Genomic DNA, 19,301 nt, shown 5'->3' on the forward strand with positions numbered 1-19,301 from the left:
GACTTGTGCAGCAGGTGTGTTAACCCCCTCAGCGGTTTTACGGAGAATGGACCCCGTGTCCTGTAGATCATAGGAGATGTAACAAGGCCCTGGACTTTCTATCTCATATTGTAGCTAGTGCTAAACAGGCTTTTCGCAGATCTCAGCGGCTGGCGCACTACCCCCTCAGTTATCTTGCTGAGGTTGGGTCCGGCCTGGAGGTGGTCGCGGGAAGCCTTAAAATGACAGCATGGGAGCTGTAGCCTTCTCTTACGTCCCTGTACGATCGTAGTGACCCCCTGAAATGTAACCCACCTGAAATGTATTAATTTGCCGGAAGTGGACCCTGTGTGCACAAGTTAGCGCGCAAATCTCCCCAACAGGTGCATTGACCACCTGAGCTCTCTGTACGAGAATGCGAACTGCGAGTTCTCATAGTTCTATGCTGCAGAGTCAATGCACCTGGCCTGGAGACCGCACACAAATACACCTCTGCAGGATGCGCATGAACCGTCTGAGCACCTTTACTGGAACCTACCACCGCAGGCCTCGCATGGATGGGTCTCTGTGCGGGTCTACTCGACACCCAGAGCTGTGTATCCGGGGCTGGAACCTGCAGATCTAACAGGATCTCTTCCGCAGGTGCATTAACACCCTGAGCTATGTATCTGGGACTGCAGCATGGAACCTGCAGGCCTCGGGGGTCTGGAGCATGTGACTATCGGACCTCACAGCCATCTCCGAGAGGGGCCCTAACACTCTGAGCTATCTATCCATCAGGGACTGGAACATGTGCCCAGCACACCTCGGAGAAGTCTTTTCAGTAGGCGCCTTAACACGTTGATCTGTCCAGGGAAGGTGCCTGTGACCTTTAGACGTCACTGGCATCTCTCCACAGGCGCCTAGACAGCCTGAGCTATCAATCTGGGACTGACAACTGGGATCTTTCAGCAGACGCCTTCAACCCCTAAACTATCGGCCTGTGAGTGTGGCTAATAACTTCAATCTGCAAATCCCACCACAGAGAGCTCAGCAGCATGCGCTTTAACACCCTGAGGTATCTGGGAGACAGTGGAGCATGCCAGTCTCACAGTTTATGTATTTATTTATTTTATGCGATTTTATATAGCGCGAACATTACCCGAAGGTGTCAGAGCACTTTACATAAGAACCAGTTTCGTGTGGTTGTGTTTAAGCACCTCTTCAGAAGGCGCTTTAACACTCCGAGCTATCTGAGAGTGGAACCTGCCAGTCTCACAGTCACCTCTTCAGCGGGCGCTTTAACACTCTGAGCTATCTGAGAGTGGAACCTGCCAGTCTCACAGGGCTCTTCTGCAGGGAACGTGCCTCTCAGAGCCTCACGCTGGCTACAGAGGGGGCGGGGTGTTTTAGGCAGACCCACCCTCCCACTTGGGCCCCGCCCCCAGCTCCCAGGACCTCCCCATCGGGCTGGGAAGCCTGCGCCCACTGTGCACTTTCTCTCCTTTGGACGAGGAACGTCTACGGCTGCACCGAGACCCCAAAAAAGTCTTTAGAAAGTTTATGCAGCCGGATCGGCGGCTACTCTCTCTCAGCCGGGAACCGAGCCAGGTCCGCGAACCGGAGAGAATCCGAAATTATCTGATCGTGGGAAGCCTTTCTCCCGGGACCAGCTCCGTGGATCAGAGGGAGTCCAGACTTTCCTGACCCCGGGCACCCACCGGCAGACGGGACCGGGTCCGCGAACAAGGGATTCGAACTTTTGCTGCGTCCGGAGCGCCGTCCGCCAGGAGGAATCTTCGGTGTCGAATACCCGCCTCGAGTTACCGACTCCGTGGCTTCATTTTTGGGTGGATTCCGGATCAGTTTCTGGTGGTTGGTGTTTTTTCAGGTCTGGAGTGTTTTCTGGGCTCAAACCCACATGTTGCCCGGTTTCTGGGATGGACCCGGCTCGGCGGCTGCGGACCAGTGCGGTGAGATCCGCTTAAGGCGCTGTGTGCAGCCCCCCGCCGTGCTCCGGTGCAGAGAGAGGGCGTCCTGCCCCGAAGCCTCGCCCCCGATCCTGGGTCTACGTCGGTGACAGCGATATTTACAGTTTGTTATATTTTAAAATTTCGAATATTCGGATTTCTGACGGCGATGGAGCGCTTTCTTCAGCTGTTCGCTGTGTTCCTGCCCCTCTGCCTGGCTCTGGAAGGTACGTGCCCCCTGTGTCTGCTGTTGTTTGTGCCTCTCTTCGCCAAATGTTTGCCAAACGTTTCAGAAAAACAAAAACGTGGGCCTTTTGGGGGTCCGATTTGGAATGGCTGGGCGCTTCCCTTTGTCAATAGGGCTCCAGTATGAGTGAGGTACCCCCGGGGGCTCGTGTGCCTGACGCAGAGATCAGTCCAACTCGTTAAACAACGGCCCATTACAAGTTAGGTGAGGTAGATAAGTGGGTTAACGAACCTGCCCCTGACGTATGTGCACAACCTGCGCGCCCTGTGCAAACCCAGACGCCAGCCTCGCACTCCACCCTCACCCCTCAGCTCAACAAAAATGAAGATTGTGGTTTGGATTTCGTACTTCGGAGTTCTGTGAAAAGCAGCGCCAAGAAATTTCAGTGTGTGGTGTGCGCTAGATTCTTGATCACATTCCGTGTGTTGCGCTGCCCCCCATCCTACAGAGCTAGCATAGAGCTTAAAAAAGTGTGAAATAAATAACTCTTTTGCGTTTACTTATCCATGATAGAGAAGGAGGCGCTTGGGAGTTTCGCAAGCCGCACAAGGCGCTTTATAAATAGGACAGTACACACAGCTCCAGGTGCATCCTAAGCACACGGGACTTCCAGGCACTTTAAAGAGGCTACTTTTCCAGATTTTGTTTTTCTCTCGCCAGGCACACGCTACGGGGCCTCTAATTGTGTCACTGGCCGCTCGGCGAGGCTGCAGTTGTGTAAATATAAATAAATGTTTTTGGCCCGCACAGCTGCTAATGGGGGACCGATGCACAGACCCTAACGGCCGAGACTCGCGCCCGCAGTGCCTCCCTCGTTACCCGGCTCGCTCAGCATGGCTGCCCCCGGGGCTTCCCTTCAGTTATACATTAGCCCCCCCTCGCCTCTGTAGTGAAGTCATGTCTTCTAGTTCCCCAAATCCCCGCGTGACTAACTCATCACGGCCAGGGGGGGTCTGTGCATTCTGGAATGCACAGCCCAGACTGATCGAGAAATGTTTTTGAATTAATGTACATTTTTTGATAACATTTAAAACTGATTTATTTAATTCTGTTTGGCTGCTTTGCCATGCCACTTAAAAAAGTGGCTAAAGTCAATTTTAGAAGTAAGAGTAATTCTAAAGATATTCTATATAACGCCTGCAAATAAAAGAACCGCTCTGAACTGATGCTACGGCCTTGGCCTGGGAGTGCGACTAGTTAAGAGCCTGGCCCGGGTCAGACGCGGGCGCCCTCCCCACGCCACCTCCTGTCCAGGTCGTGCCGTGGTTCAGGGGTGACCTCCGCGGAAAACTGCCCTCGGATGTTGCTCCGTCCGCTACGATTTGTATTCAGTATCACCTGCGGGGGGCAGCCCCGCGGCTCGCTTCTTCCCGAGCCCGATTTCGTGTCAAAAATCTGATTTTCCATCCCAAAGTCCCGCCTCACCTAGAGTTTATTCCATGCCAGCTGCCCCCGTGCCATGAAACTTTCAGGCTTGTATTCTTTAAAACAAACAAGCAAAGGGGCACATTTCCCATCTTTAAACGAGGCCTACGTATCAGACAAGACGCGAAGAGGAGCAGTCACGGGCCAGAGGGGCCACAGAAGGCATGGGCACCGCTAGGTGAACATGCATTTAATCCTCACTCTTGTAAGTTTTTGAGTCTGGCTCGACGGCTGCTGTATGTCACGTTTTGTTAACACTTTCTTTACATACAAATATACAAAGGCTGGGCTTTTGCTCCACCCAGAAAAGTGTAACACCCCCACCTCATGACATCGGCTAATTTCTGTATCACTCCGCCTCTCAGAAAGTGGTCCCTGTAGATTGCATGAGGGACTATTTTGCACCTCAAACAAACTCAATGTTCGCGCACTTTGTCACATTCGATTCTTGTCTCCTATGAGCAGTCTATATTGTGGGCAACCGTTTTCACTACCCCCCTCCCCCCCCTGCATTGGTAGCGCCTAAAGGACAGGCTTTTATGGAATGAAGAATGTTAGTAAATGAAACTCTTGTAAGCAGCATTTGTGCGTTCCTCGGTTTTACATGAATTATCCCATTAAAGTTAGATGTATTGGCTGTACCAGTGCTTGTTTTTTGACATGGGGTTGTTCATCATTCAGTTTTATTATTAGGATGACAATGTTTTCTATTGCAAAACAATGAACATACGAAGAGATGCATCTAAGCTTGAGGGAGGGGGATCTGTTGGGGCCTGTTCAGCCAACTGTGGGCAATACAGGCCACAGCGTGTTCAGGGTGAATCGCGGGGTGCGTAGTTTGAAGCTCCCAGAGGCAGATCTCGGGGGTTTATAAATTAGTATACCCCCCTGTGTAAGTCTATGGAGACCAGAAACCTCAACACTAGTCATGCAAATCTATGGAGATCAGAAAAGTTTTCACTAGTCATGCTAGTCTATGGAGATCAGAAAACGTAATACTTATCATGCAAATCTATGGAGACCAGAATCTCAACACTTGTCATGCAAGTCTATGGGGACCAGAAAACTCATCACTAGTCATGCTAGTCTATGGAGATCAGAAAACGTAATACTTGTCATGCAAATCTATGGAGACCAGAAACCTCAACACTTGTCATGCAAGTCTATGGGGACGGGGAACCAGGATCCTTCCTCCGTAGGTCTATGGAGACCAGAAACCTCAACACTTGTCATGTAAGTGTAGGGACACAGGGAACCAGGACCCTCTCCATGTAAGTCTGTGGAGACCAAAAACCAGAACACACTACATGCAAGTCTATGGAGACAAGTATCCAGGATCCTCTCCATAAAAGTCTATTGAGACAAGTATCCAGGATCCTCTCCATGTAAGTCTATGGAGACAAGTATCCAGGATCCTCTCCATAAAAGTCTATTGAGACAAGTATCCAGGATCCTCTCCATGTAAGTCTATGGAGACAAGTATCCAGGATCCTCTCCATAAAAGTCTATTGAGACAAGTATCCAGGATCCTCTCCATGTAAGTCTATGGAGACAAGTATCCAGGATCCTCTCCATAAAAGTCTATTGAGACAAGTATCCAGGATCCTCTCCATGTAAGTCTATGGAGACAAGTATCCAGGATCCTCTCCATGTAAGTCTATGAGACAAGTATCCAGGATCCTCTCCATGTAAGTCTATGAGACAAGTATCCAGGATCCTCTCCATGTAAGTCTATAGAGACAAGTATCCAGGATCCTCTCCATGAAAGTCTATGGAGACAAGTATCCAGGATCCTCTCCATGCAAGTCTATGGAGACAAGTATCCAGGATCCTCTCCATGTAAGTTTATGGAGACAAGTATCCAGGATCCTCTCCATGTAAGTCTATGAGACTAGCAACCAGAGCACTCTGCTTGCACATATATGGAGAATAGAAACCAGGGCCTTCTCCGTGTACGTCTATGGAAACCAGGACCTTCTGCATGGAAATCTATGGAGAATAGGAACCAGAATATTCCCAGTGTAAGTACATAGAAGAGGTACCAGAACCCTCCATGTAACTCTATGGACATCAGGAACTGCAACATTCCCCTCGGGAACCAGGACGTTCCCCTTGTAAGTCTATTGAGATCAGGAACCGGGACGTTCTCCTTGTAAGTCTATGGAGATCAGGAACCGGGATGTTCCCTTTGTAAGTGTATGGAGATCAAGAACCAGGACGTTACCCTTGTAAGTCTATGGAGATCAGGAACCAGGACGTTACCCTTGTAAGTCTATCGAGATCAGGAACCAGGACGTTCCCTTTGTAAGTCTATGGAGATCGGGAACCAGGATGTCCCCCTTGTAAGTCTATGGAGCTCAAGAACCAGGACGTTCCCTTTGTAAGTCTATGGAGATCAGGAACCAGGACGTTCCCCTTGTAAGTCTATGGCGAGTAAAAGCCAGAACACTCCCCATATAAGTCTATGGAGACTAGGAACCAGGATCATCTGCTCTAAGAAGACTTGAACCAGAATATTCTGGTATAAGTCTGGGGGAGAGGGACAAAAGCCACAGGGCGCCTCGTGAAAGCCTACGAGGAGGACACGGGGCTCTGGGTTTTCGTCTTGGGGCGGGCAGAAGCCAGAGGGCTCTTGGACGGTGTAGGTATGCGGGGGCAGGAGTAAGTCTGGGGGCAAAGGGACAGAATGTAGGTCTATTGGGGGTGGAGGCAGGGGGGGGGCAGATCTCTGAGCACGCCCCATATAAGTCTACAAGGGAAGAAGTCAGATCTTTCTACAGAATGAGCCACACATGTTTACATTGTAAACAAACACTGTGCTTAGTAGAACCAATCACCACGCAGTAAAACACACTATTAAAACAACATCGAAAGAGCAGAATTTAAAACACTAAGTCGAAGGACAGACAGCCCTTTTAAAGGCTTAGAGCTAATGGCCCTGTGTCTCCAACCCTGCCAGGGGTGATGCCCGGGGTGGTCGTAAAGGGGGTCTTTCCTTGGCATTACCTGCTGCCACTTTCTATCCCCGTCTGATAATTGGGCACAGATGCCCCTGGCTTTGAACTCGGTGGGTCTGCTGGACTTGAGGGGTGCTTTGGAGAGAGGAGGGGGTATTACTTCTAGCTCGGACCCCCCCCCACATTGTTCTGCATTCTGTCCATCAACTGTTGTTTTTGCATTTGTCACCTTTGTCACCCCAAGTGGGACGGGTATGCCCAGACATGAGTCCCGTGCTCTCCATGCCACTGGAGTCAAGCTATCCTGTCTGATGAGGGCTGAAAGCCCGAAACCGGTCCTAGGATGCTTGTTTGCTGTTCAGGGAGGACCTGGCCTGGCAGTTTGGGCTGGACTGTTCCCATTGGGTGCAGGGTCAAGACTGATTTGCATATGGCTGGGTTAAAACTGGAATGGCATGGTGAGCAAAAAAACTATGGATTTAGGCCCAGATCTCTGTACTGGGGGAATGTATGACATTGTTCTGCATTCTGTCCATCAAATGTTGTTTTTGCACCCCCCCCCCTCGCAAGCATGCCTCAAACACGGTTCTCCCCAACTCAGTCGCCAAAACTGTAGCCCCCGAGGCAAAGTAATGTTCAACACATGTCCCTTGACCCCAGTCGAACGAGCCCCCCCTCAGCCCTCCCCTGCCCCCAAGTTTGAGCCATCCATTTGAAACTTGGCCCACGCATGGCCCCCTCTCTCCTGGAGAACCCATTGGAAGCCCTCTTGGTTGAGGGGGGGCACAACTGCAGCCCCCTTAATGCCCCTCAAACTGAATGAAGCCGAAAGTAGCCCCCACTGCGCCAATCTGGAACCAAGGGCAACTGTAGCACCCAAAACAGCAGCGGCCATCTAGCCCCCACATTGGAAAGGGGTCCATCTGTACACCCCCAAATGTAGGGTCAGAAGTCAACATGAGCCTCTCTATTTGGAAAGGAAGCCTCACTCAAGGGCCTACCCCTGGCCCCTCACCTGCAACCACAAATAGGTAAAGCCCTCCTGCTGGACTGAGACCGACTAGAAACCACCAACTAGAGGAAAGCCAACCTGCACCCCTGACACCCAAGTGAGGTACACGCAGAACCCCCACTTGGAACGTACCATGAGGAGGAATGATAGATCTACCTGCACCCGCCCTCCGTTGGAAGGGAACAGCACCCGCTACTGTTCGAAATGCACCCATCCGTAGCCCTCCCCATTACAAAGGTACCTAGTCACAGGCCCCCAGTTTTGCACATATAACGATTGCCTCCACATTCGAAACGGTTGAACGATTATTCACCCGTGGGGAGGACGCAGATTTTACCCCTCACTGGAAAGACCCCAACTTTAGCCCAAATTGGGGCAATGATTAGTTGTAGCATCAAGTGGACCAAAGGAAAACCCCACCTGTAGCCTCAACTTGACTAAAATCCAACTATAACCTCAACTGGAGCAAACCTCAACTATATTGTTCAAGTGGAACAAACCCCAACTATAATCTTAACTGGAACAATATCTGACTATACCCTTAACAGGAACAAAACCCAACTATAACCTCGACTGGAACAAAACCCAACTATAATCTTAACTGGAACAAAACCCATCTATAATCTTAACTGGAACAAAACCCAACTATAACCTCTACTGGAACAAAACCCAACTATAACCTCTACTGGAACAAAACCCAACTATAATCTTAACTGGAACAAAACCCAACTATAACCTCTACTGGAACAAAACCCAACTATAATCTTAACTGGAACAAAACCCAACTATACCATCAACAGAAACAAAATCCAACTATAAACTCAATTGGGCCAAAGTAGAACTATAATCTCGACTGGAACAAAACCCAACTATGACATCAACTGGAATAAAACCCAACTGGAACCTGAACTGGAGCATACCCCAACTATATTGCTCAAGTGGAACAAACCCCAACTATATCCTCAACTGGAACAAAATCCAACTGGAACAAAACCCAACTATAACCTCAACTGGAACAAAGCCCATCTATAACCTCAACTGGAGCTAATCCCAACTGTAGACTCAATTTATATCACTCAAGTGAAACAAAACTCAACTGTGGTTTCAAGTGAAACAGAACCCGACTATAGCCTCAAGTGGAACAAAATCCACCTTCAGCTTAGAGTAGAACAAAATACAATTAAAGCGTCAACTGGAATGAACTCCAAATATTTTCTAAAGAAGCACAATGCCCTACTATAGCCCTCAAGTGGAATAAAATACAATATTCCTGGAACAAAACTGAACTATGGGCTTAAGTAGACCAAAACCCAAATATACCCTGAGCTGGAACAAAACCCAACTTTAGCATATCCTGAGCCCTAAACGGTAACAGAACCCATCAATAGCCTGGAACTGGAACAAAATCCAACTATATCACTCTAGTAGAACAAAACCCAACTATAGCCTGCAAGTGGAACAAAATCCTACTCTCTCAAGTGGAACAAATTCCAACTATAGCATAGCTTAAGTGGAAAACACCCATCTATAGCCTGCAACAGAAACAAAATCCAACCTTATCACTCAATTAGAATAAAACACAACTATAGCCCTCAAAAGACACAAAACCCAACTTTATCCTGCAATTGGAACAATACCCAACTATATCGCTCAAGTGGAACAAAATCCAAACATAGCCCACAAAAGGAACAAACCCCAACTATGTTGACCAAGTAGAAGAAAAAAAAACACTTGTTAACTACATATAGCCCTGCCAGCAGAAAGGGGCCATCTGCTGTAACCCACATCTGTCCTGTTTAAGGGGGTGAAGTGGGAAACCATGTGAGGGGAAAGGCGAAGCAGTGAGATGTGCAGACAGGGTGGTTGGGGAGACAGGAGATATTCTGCCCTCTAATCTTATCTTTCTGTAAAATCGGCATATTCTGAAAAGAGATATCGGGGGCTCTGTAGAAAACGGGGTTTCTGTCTGTCTGACTCACTCCCTCATTTCACTGTGTTTGGAAGGAAAACATTTTGAATTTCTGCCTCTAATGTACAGCTCTTTTGCTGTCCGGCAGCGAATCCCAACCCACCCAGCTAACACCAGCACACATTGTGTCTACCTCCCCACCCGGTACCGAACCCCAGCCCCCCAGGCTAGCACCGGCACAAATTGTGTCTAATTTGCCTCTTTTTGAAAGATGAAAAAAGGTTAATACTGCCTGTGCCCGAGAACGAGCCCCTCCCTTTCTATTATCTGTGCCCCCGCAATCAATCGACCCCTCCCGTAATCTGGGGGCTTTCTTCCTCCCTCGCCCACTGCTGTCAGACCCCCTGGCCGCCTTCTGTTCCCCTTTGCAGCTTTTGGGGGCTGATGAGAAAGACCCAGAGAAAGAAAAGGGAACACGAAAACTCATTGAAAAGGGATTAAATAAAGACCCTGGCGGAGGGGGCAGCGTCCAGCCCCCCGCCCACTTGGAGGCGCAAAGCTTACTTTTAGAAATCACAAACTGTGACATTTTTGTATTCCCGCCTTAGCCCCCGTTGGAATCCTTTTTTTTTTTTTTTTTTTTTTTTTTTTTACGAAAGCAGAGGCCGTGGCGTTGGGAAAGCACCTTCAGTGCTCAGGGAATGTCGAGAAATGTGCAGAATTTGGGGGGACAAAAAAAAACGTGTTTAAATATTAATGCCCGGTGCAGGCGTCAGAGGGTCTGGGGGTCCGGTGGGGGCCTGGGTGTCTCTGACCAGGAGGACCACACGGGGCTCTCTTTCACTCAGGAACGAGCTGGGGTGACACGTCATTCTCCAGATACATGCATGAATTAAATAAATATATAAATAGATAAATAACCATATATAAAGTCTCGAAGGGCCGGGTTGGCAGCTTATGTCGGTCCCGTAATAACATTTTGGCCTCTCACCCAACAAATACAGGGGCCTACATGCCGGAGTCTGTGGCAACAGAAGGCATTTGGTCTGTTTTTGCGGGCAAGGGGCAGAGGGGCACCTGTTTGTTTGTCTCTATCGGTTGGTAAGGGCTCCCTTTCAAGCCCTGTTGGCCGATAAGTCCCAGGAAGTGACGTTATGGGTTTTATAAATTGGTCTGGGTTAGGAGGGCGACTTTCTGGCCTACATTCCTCAAGAAGTACAAACGCGCCTCCATTTTAGTGTCTGTCGCTCATTAAGAGCCAAAAAGAGCCAGTTGTTTTGTGTTTTATTGATTCATGTTTTTCAGGACTGTACCATTCTGCAGCGCGAGCGGGTACCCTCTGTCGGTCAAGCAGACCAGGGGTGCACCCTTACCTTCTAAAAGTTGTAAAGGTCTCCATCGGTTGGAGACATTTGGGTGTGTCTCTGCCCGATGTGACCAGGAGGCCTGAATGTCACCCTTGTATCTTTAGCAACAAGTAATTAATTTATTGTTCAGCTCGGGTGTACTGGGTGGTATACATCGCCAGCAGAGGAAATAGCGCCCTGGAAGCTGCTTGGTTCACTGGGCACTAGAAAGCCGCGCAGCGCGCTTCTTTCCAATACTATTCCTCACACGCACTCTTACCAGAGGTCTCAGACACACAGATGGCCATCCTGACAACTGACCCCGCAGCAGGGGGTCGGCCCTTCCACATCCAAGAGGCGCTGTTTTTTCCCCCTAAAACTTGAAATTGACTCCCGAAAAGGTAAAAAAATCAGTAAAAACTCCTCTTTTCACCTCAGCTTTAGGGAGATCACCCACAGTTGGCACCAAGGCCAGGTGTCGCCCCCCCCCCCCCTTCTGCAGGTGTCTGAGACCCGGTTGCCCGCCTCATCCGGACTTTGGCCTTTCTCCCTCAGGGGTTCACGTGTGTTGGCAGACTTCCTCCCACACGCGCATCGACGCAGTTTGACGGTCGCGGCCTCCCTCGATTTTAGCACTGAGACCCAACTGTAATTTCTACTCCCCTGACCCCTTCTTCAAAGCGCTCCGAGGCCGCTTCTTGGAGGATAGCGCTGCCTTGGTCCTCCAATAAAAGAATCTGCAAAGCTTTCTAACAGCAACTGGGCCCAAAATAAAGAAAGTAAAACCGCCCTGCTACCTGGGTACCAGGTGACTGCAGGGAGTAAGAGCGGTAAACATGCAGTGAGTTAAACGCCTGCCGCTGAAGCATGCGGTGCTGTCCCCGGGTCACGGGTTGGAATCGCAGCAAGCGTCCACCCTTCTGACGTCGGTACATCGTATAACAGCAACATCCCTTATTTATAGTGCACTGAAACAACAGAACTGCGCTGTACAGCGCTACTTTAAAAACGGGTGGTTTGACCATTACAACAGCAGCAAGAACTACAGGTAATATTCATCACATACATATAAAACTTGCGAAAATATTTTTAACATTTCCAGAAACCGTGGTAAAATCGGGAGAACGAGGCCCTTTATGAACGGACACGAATTGCAATTTGTTTCACTTCGCATTAAAGTGTCAAGGAGTTTCATCATTTATTTTAAGGGCCTGTGTAATTTCTGGCGACCAATCAAATCGCGTTTTACATTTCTGAAGGTTTATAACTTGGGTAACAATTTCCTAAAATCTCATCACGCCTTAATCCGATTTCCCTTAATCCGCTGGGAAAGTAACTTTTTTTTAATTCAAAAAAGGGGGAGAGACGCCCCCACCCCTACAAGCCAGCCTAAACAGCCCTGGATAATTAGTCGCGGGTCAGGCCTTAGCGGGGCATTGCGGCCCGCCGGAGCGTGCGAGATTCGCTTTGAGGCGTCGGCCTGTATTTTGTTGCGGCCGGTTTTGTTTGGGGGGCTGGCTGAGTTTCCACCGAGGCGCCCCTGGACAGGGGTGCACAGCGGCTCGGCCTGGGAGGGGGAGGGGCCGGGGTGTGTGTTGTTTTCCCCCTCTTTCCTCCCTTTGTTTGGGGCGCATTCCTCGGCCTGCGTCTGCCCGGCCGCCCCGGAGCAGCTGTTCCAGCACATGGCGTCGGGGCCCCCATGGGCCGGAGCCCCCGCTCCGGGGCCTTTGAAGGGCCGGCCAGGCTTGTGTCGGGGGGCTGCGGACGAGGGAGGGGGGGCGTGGGGGTGTTGATTGTGAGGCTCTCTAGAGGGGCAGAGAGGGGCTGCATTTTGGAGGGTACACATGGAATCGAGCACAGGCCTGGTGCACTCAGTGATGGGGGCACCCCCTCTCACCTGCATAGACCTTGGTCATAGCGCCTAGAGACTGCCAGGAGACGAACGGCGCCCCACCCACCCAAGAACGCCCCCCCCCCCCCCAACTTCACTTCCAAAAACCAGGGAAGGCCTCACACTTATTCGTCCCAAACAAAGGTGCATTCGCTCAAGTTTTGCCCCACTATCAGAGTCAAAAAGTCCCATACCGAGAAATAAAGGGGCTCCGGACACCCCCACAGGGGCCCCTACAGAAGCACTCGGGTGTCTCTTGGCTGCGGGGTGGGCAGACATGTTGGCGTCAGGAAGGCCCCACAGAGAGGTCACTTGGTGTCCAGGCAGGAATGGCTGCAAAGGGCCGGCGTCACTTACAAGAATGGGTCACCAGGGACGAGACGCTGTCTCCCCCCCCCCCCCCCTCCCCCACCACACAACAGCAAGAGACAGCTGCAGTGCTGTCATCGAGGTGTCGCTGCACACGGTTATAGACTGACAGGAGCTGTGGGGGGGGGGGGGGGGTGGGGGGGGTCTCTTCTGAGGTGTGAGAGATGCTATCTGCATGTCACACAAGTTACACCAGGGCTGTCACTCGTGTCTCATGGTACAAGGGAGGATGTCTCGCATTGGTCATGTTAGGAGCTATGGGTGACGTCTCACAGATGCCATGTCACACTGGTGATATGTTGACAGGAGCTGCGAGGGGTGGCTGCCTTCTGTGGTGTTAGAAATACTGACACACTCGGCGGTCACTGATGTCTCACAGCCAGGGCCACGGGAATTATGTAGCTAGTGAGCACACAATTATGCGGTTGGGGTTGATTAAAGTATGTGGCAAGGTAAGAGAAGCTATGGGGCACATTTACGATAGCATTGCTTCAATATTTTATTTTTTGCACAATTAGCACTGTCTGGGCAAATGTTTCACCTCATTAGTGCAAGTTTAACACCCAAATCCAGCAATAAGCAACTGAAAGGTGACCAGTCAACCTTTGCAAATCGTTGCCACGTTTTTAGTAACTCTGATCCGTTTATAAACCAGAAATAACTTTTTTGTTAACATTTTCAGATCATGCCACAGATTATGTGGCAAATGTGACAAACAATTATGCGGAAACTGCTGCAGTCGTTGAATTGCAAAATTCCAGTGGCTATGCTCATAGTCAGGGCCACTGGAATTATGCGGCAGAGGAGGGTAAAAATGTGCGGAAGGGTTGTGTAAATTATGCGGAAAGGAAAGTCAAATTAGGTGGCATAATGCTGTACATTTTGTGATAGTATTACTTCATTAATTTCCCATTTTTACTCTTGTTTACGTTATCTGGACCATGGTTGCACCTCACTGATATCATAATAATACCATTTAGCAAAAATAAACAGAAAGGTGACAGGCAGCTTTGCAAAGGGCTACCCAGTATGCAGCAACATGTGTCACTCAGTTTTTAGTAACTTTTTAACCCTTGGAGCTAGATACATTATGCAGATTATGCAGCAGACGATAGATTATGTGGCAAATGCTGAAGATCTATCCTTTTGCAAAGAATGCCGCACAACCACATAATTCCAGTGGCCCTGCTCATAGTGTTAATAATAATAATAATCCACATTTGTAAAGCGCACACTCACCCGTAAGGGTCTCTAGGCACACATTGGTCATATTAGGAGTAATGATATTTCATGCTGGTTATAAACCGGGCCACTGGAATTAAAATACGGAAATATCCAGCAGTGTTGACTGAATTATGCTGCAAGAAAAGGCAAATTATGCGGCGCAATGTGGCCCATTTTGTGACCATATTACTGCATTATTGTACAAGTTAACGCTGTCTTAGCAAAGGTTCTACCACATAAGTAACATTTTAACACTCAAATGCAACACTAGACAGTTGCAAGGTGACAAGTCAGCTTTTGTGAAGGGCCTTCCACTGGGCGGAAACACATGTCGTTGTGTTTTTAGTCCCCTTTGTTTCTTTTGAGCTGAAAACATTTTTTTGTTTCGGGTAAAATGTGAATACTAAGCATCAGATGTTGTGGAAAATCCATATGTGGAAAATGCCACGGGCGCAGAATCGCGTAAAATCATTGGCCCTGTATATAATCTAAAGGGTGAGAGATGTTATTTCACCCTGGGTGATGTCAGGTGAGGAATAATAAACAAGCATTTGCAATGCACTAGGTCTCACATTTTCGAGAGTTTAAGCTATTGGCATTGTAAATGACTGCCTTTTATCAGTTATGATAATTAACACATAAATAAAAGGCATTGTCACTTACAATGCCAATAGCTTAAACTTTTGTAAATGCGAGACTTATTGTATATCAAAGAGGCGACTGGCATTGTCCCGGGCTGCTTGGAAAATGAAAGCCAGCAAGGCGCACTGAATGTTGCAGGAAAGCATGTCATGCCTGCAGTAGGTGAAACTCATTAGGGAAAATAGTTTCACCGACCAAAAAACACGTACCGTGTAACAACCGAAGTAAAAGGACCAGTCCTCATGGGAGGTTACAAATGAAGACAAGGCGGTACTAAGGTGGAACTAACAAGCCTATGAACAAATCAGAAGTCAGCATTTAGGAAGGACGATGACACAAGCCAATGAGAAATATGGGCGGAGAGTGGGCGGGGCTTCAAGTCCATACTCCACTACAGCATGCCTCGCAGAGCAGCACGTGTGGTGCCCAGACTTGACCTAAAAATGACTCACTAGAAAAACGTGAAGCTTCAGCGTTAGATGCAAAAACTTGAATTTGCCTCACTTGCCACTGAGACAAGTTGCATAATATGAATTTTTAAGGAAAAATATTTTTAGCTCAAACAGACCATAAGTTATCAGGATGGCTGCTCAGGGGTTGCACGGCCGCTGCTGACACAAGAGGTGACAGTGAAATCCTGTAATGTCAAGTCTCCAGGGGATGAGCTTGGAATCAAACCAAGTGTTTATATTCCTGCTGGAGATATTGATTTCTTCTTTGTCATCGAAAGATGCGCTTCACTTTTCACATAAACTTAGCTTTATATCAGAGACTTTGTTCTCACAGCATAAGTTATTTGAGCTTTGGGAAAAGCTTTAAAGACCTGGCTTTTCCCAAACTGGTGCCACTGTTTGGGCTCTCACAGTCTCCTTCCTTGCACTCTCTTGTGACGTCCGCATGCTGAATCTCGATTCTTGCTCTCAGCGCCTGGATGGCAGTTTTTGGCAACATTTTGCGCTTTTCAAATTAAATAAATAAGTGGAAATTTTCGGGCGGTTGATTATATAGGGTAATGGCGCTCCTGGGAAATACGCAGTGGGTGTTTGCTAGTGAACATTTAGAACTGTGGTGCATAAGGGTAGGGAGAGCCACCCTCGTCTCCACGTGTGGATAACCACTGATAAACTAAAGCAATCCCTTGCACACGCCAACAGTGTATGTTATATATATATATATATGTCATTAACAGTAACAAAAAACACTCTTGTTCCTCCGCAGAAACAGTCACTTCAGTTTAATCTTGAAATCCTGAGCCAACTCGTGTTTCGTCGCGACGTGGCGTAGTAAAACCACTCTTGGGGGCTATGTATGTCCCTCTGCGGACACGCCGGAGGCAGCCCTGCTACAGAACAGAGGGCGTATTTACACGCCAGCAAAGACTTGGCTGCTGGTACGAGGGGCATGCTTGGCTCCTGTAGTACAAGAGATGTCTCACACTGCTAAAGCTGTGAGAGATGTCCCCTAGTTTGACAGAGGTCATCTCACACTGGTGTAGCCGGAGCTGTGGTGATCTCTCCCTTGTTATCTCACCCCGCTTTGCTGGCTGGACGCCTGTGCCTCCTGCACGCCCTCCGCAGGCTTGAACAATCAATCGATTACCAATCCGATCGCCTGATCGATGGCTCTCCTCCTTTGATGTCTCTCTGATGCCTCTCTCTCTCTGTCTCCATCTGCAGTGAAGTCGCTCCGAGGCCCCCTCTGCATCTCTGTGGATCCTGGTGTCTGTCAGTCAAAGAGCCTGGCCCGCCCCCCGTCCCCTAAAACAACTTATTGAACTTTAATCGCCCATACAGAATTCTATTCAGAGGGGGGTGACATTGAATTAAAATATGAATCAATTGCTTACACTTTATGGTTTGAAAAATATATGGTTTATATTCCACAAAATCAATGCGAATTCCTATTGTTATCGATATACTTTCTCTAGTCGTCCAGTCTATCAAACACTTGTGGGCCAAGTGCTGCTTCTTGGCAGTAAATAAGCAATGGTGGGCTCCCCGGGCCTGCCCATTTCCTGACCCACTGCATGCTCTAATTGGTGCCCTGGTTACCCTTTCACCTGGTAATATCCCCACGTTGGGGTTAGTAGGCCACGTCCAACTCTGCACTTGTTTGCGTCACTTGGGAGCTCTGTGACCGGACCATGGCACGCGGGAGCATGTTCTTAACCCTCCTAGCATATGCAAGTGTGGGAGGGGCTTGGGGCACCCCAAGATGACATGGAAGCGGGCAGGGGTGGTCTGTGTTCCTGCTCTCTTCCTGAAGCGTGAGAGCGGCGGCCATCTTGCTGTTTCCCAGTCCCACAAGAACTCCAGTTGAAGTATTCAACCATTTTATTTTTGCGGACTGGTGCAGCTGTGGGACCACTGTGCACGTGCTAGAGTTTTATCATGCAACGAGGAGTGGCTTGCATGAAAAGAGCCCCTTCAAGGCACTGACCGCGTCCCCTCAGACCAGTGACAAACTGGTCCGTGGGGATAGCTGGAGGCTTCTAAAAAGAGATGACCCTCTGAAAGGCTCCCACGGAGGCCGGACGACTGCCCGCCTCACTCTGACTACTGAGGTATCCATTGCCTTTTGGAGCCGTGGCTATTCATAGATCCCATTTTTAATTTCCTACAACATACCAGGATAGCTGCCCTCTCCTGCTATATTTGTCCCTGGGCACTGCATCTCTCTGCTCACCTACTATAGCTGGGTTCCCGCCCATGCCACACTTGCTACTGACTCACCTACGCTGGATTACCGGTTTAGGCTGGACCCACAAGATAAATTCCCCTTATCCATTGTTAGCGTACTACATATATTGATGCCAATTCGACCAATATCTGTAAATTAACTGTCATTGATACTGCTTTCAAAATAACAGGAATTTCGGTTTCCCTAAACTCGGAAATAATCCCTTCTTGTCCTGATGATGACCTGCTCATTTGTTTATGGTCGAAACACCTTTGAAAGCTACATAGTACCGAAGACATTTGTGATTTGTATCAATATAAGCACTCTGGGCAGATTTACAAGCCCCGTGTGTCATTTTTGCACGCCATTGCGTCACTTTTTGTGATGCAGCAGCGTTGTAAAAATGCGGCCCATTTACAATGGGACGCATCTAGGGAGATGAGTCATGTTGCAAAGCCCTGTATCACATTATACTTGCGTAAGGTATGCAGGGTGGGCGTTCAAAAGCCTTGTAAAAGTGACTCAGGGCGTCACTGCGTCAAAACCTTACGCCTGCTTGAAGCAGGGGTACGGAGTGATGAGGCATAATGAGGATGGGCTTCAACATGCATTGCTGCAGTTGCGCCGTGCTTGCGACACAACTCCAGCAATGCATGACTTTGGCGCCAACAGAAGCGTCAGAATTTCTGATGCATCTGTCATTCCTTGCGCCATGGTGCACCGTATTGTAAATACGGTGCATCCATGGTGGCGCAAGGGTTTCTCAGGGTGGCACAGGGAAAGTGACACATCTCTACAGATGTGTGTCTTTCTTGTAAATCGGCCCCTCTATCTCTATGAAAGTTACCATTTAAGTTGTCTTCCTATTGAATCATTTACAGGTTATTTCACTGTTTTCTCTAAAATTCATGTGATCAGTTTCGGTCCACAATTTTTTCACTTTTAGCACCATGTGTCCACATTGAACACATACTTTTTCAAATTCATTTACGTTGATGGTATATGTTGCAATAATTTCTTTTAATTTAAAGACCTTTGTATATATTTGGCCATGTCCTTAAACTATTTTGGGTACTTTACAATACTCTGAAGGTGTTGTTAAAATATTTCAGCCCTTGTTAACAATGATACCTACATGGGCTTTGTCGTTTTCAGTTCTCTGTAGGCTGGCAGGTGTGCGTGTTGCAGCATCCATCACAGACCAGGCAGCACTGGGTATCTTTACTGATTCAAAATGAACAATAGGCCCTTGGCTAGTTACTTTTTTGTGTCTTTCTTGCTACCCATGATCCTCTCTCATACCCATTGCTGGTGAGCTGTAGTGTCTGATGAGGGCAGTGCTGGTAGCTGAGGTCTGCGGTGCTGGTCAAGGGCCTGTGTTGGTGGCTGAGGCCTGCGGTGCTGGTTAAGGGCCTGTGTTGGTGGCTGAGGCCTGCGGTGCTGGTCAAGGGCCTGTGTTGGTGGCTGAGGGCCTGTGTGAGTGGCTGAGGTCTGCGGTACTGGTCGAGGGCCTGTGCTAGTAGCTGAGACCTGTGTTGGTGGCTGAGGGTCTGTGTGAGTTTCTGAGGGCCTGTGTGAGTGGATGAAGCCTGTGGTGCTGGTCAAGGGCCTAGGTTGATGGCTGAGGGCCTGTGTGAGTGGCTGAGGTCTGCGGTGCTGGTCGAGGGCCTGT

General features: G+C 48.8%; 1 protein-coding gene across 2 annotated transcripts in view; it reads left to right on the top strand.

The window, feature by feature from the left end:
• The first annotated feature begins 1,445 nt into the window (after window positions 1-1,445).
• Window positions 1,446-19,301, top strand: part of EPHB4 (EPH receptor B4) — a 94,628-nt gene continuing 76,772 nt past the window's right edge. For both annotated transcript variants that reach the window (XM_086946137.1, XM_086946138.1), the window contains exon 1: window positions 1,446-2,155. In XM_086946137.1, coding sequence (XP_086802263.1) covers window positions 2,098-2,155 — 58 coding nt within the window. In that variant the 5' untranslated portion in view covers window positions 1,446-2,097. The remainder of the gene's footprint in view (window positions 2,156-19,301) is intronic.

Source organism: Lissotriton vulgaris, chromosome 12 (assembly GCF_964263255.1).
Source record: "Lissotriton vulgaris chromosome 12, aLisVul1.2, whole genome shotgun sequence".
Lineage (NCBI taxonomy): Eukaryota > Metazoa > Chordata > Amphibia > Caudata > Salamandridae > Lissotriton > Lissotriton vulgaris.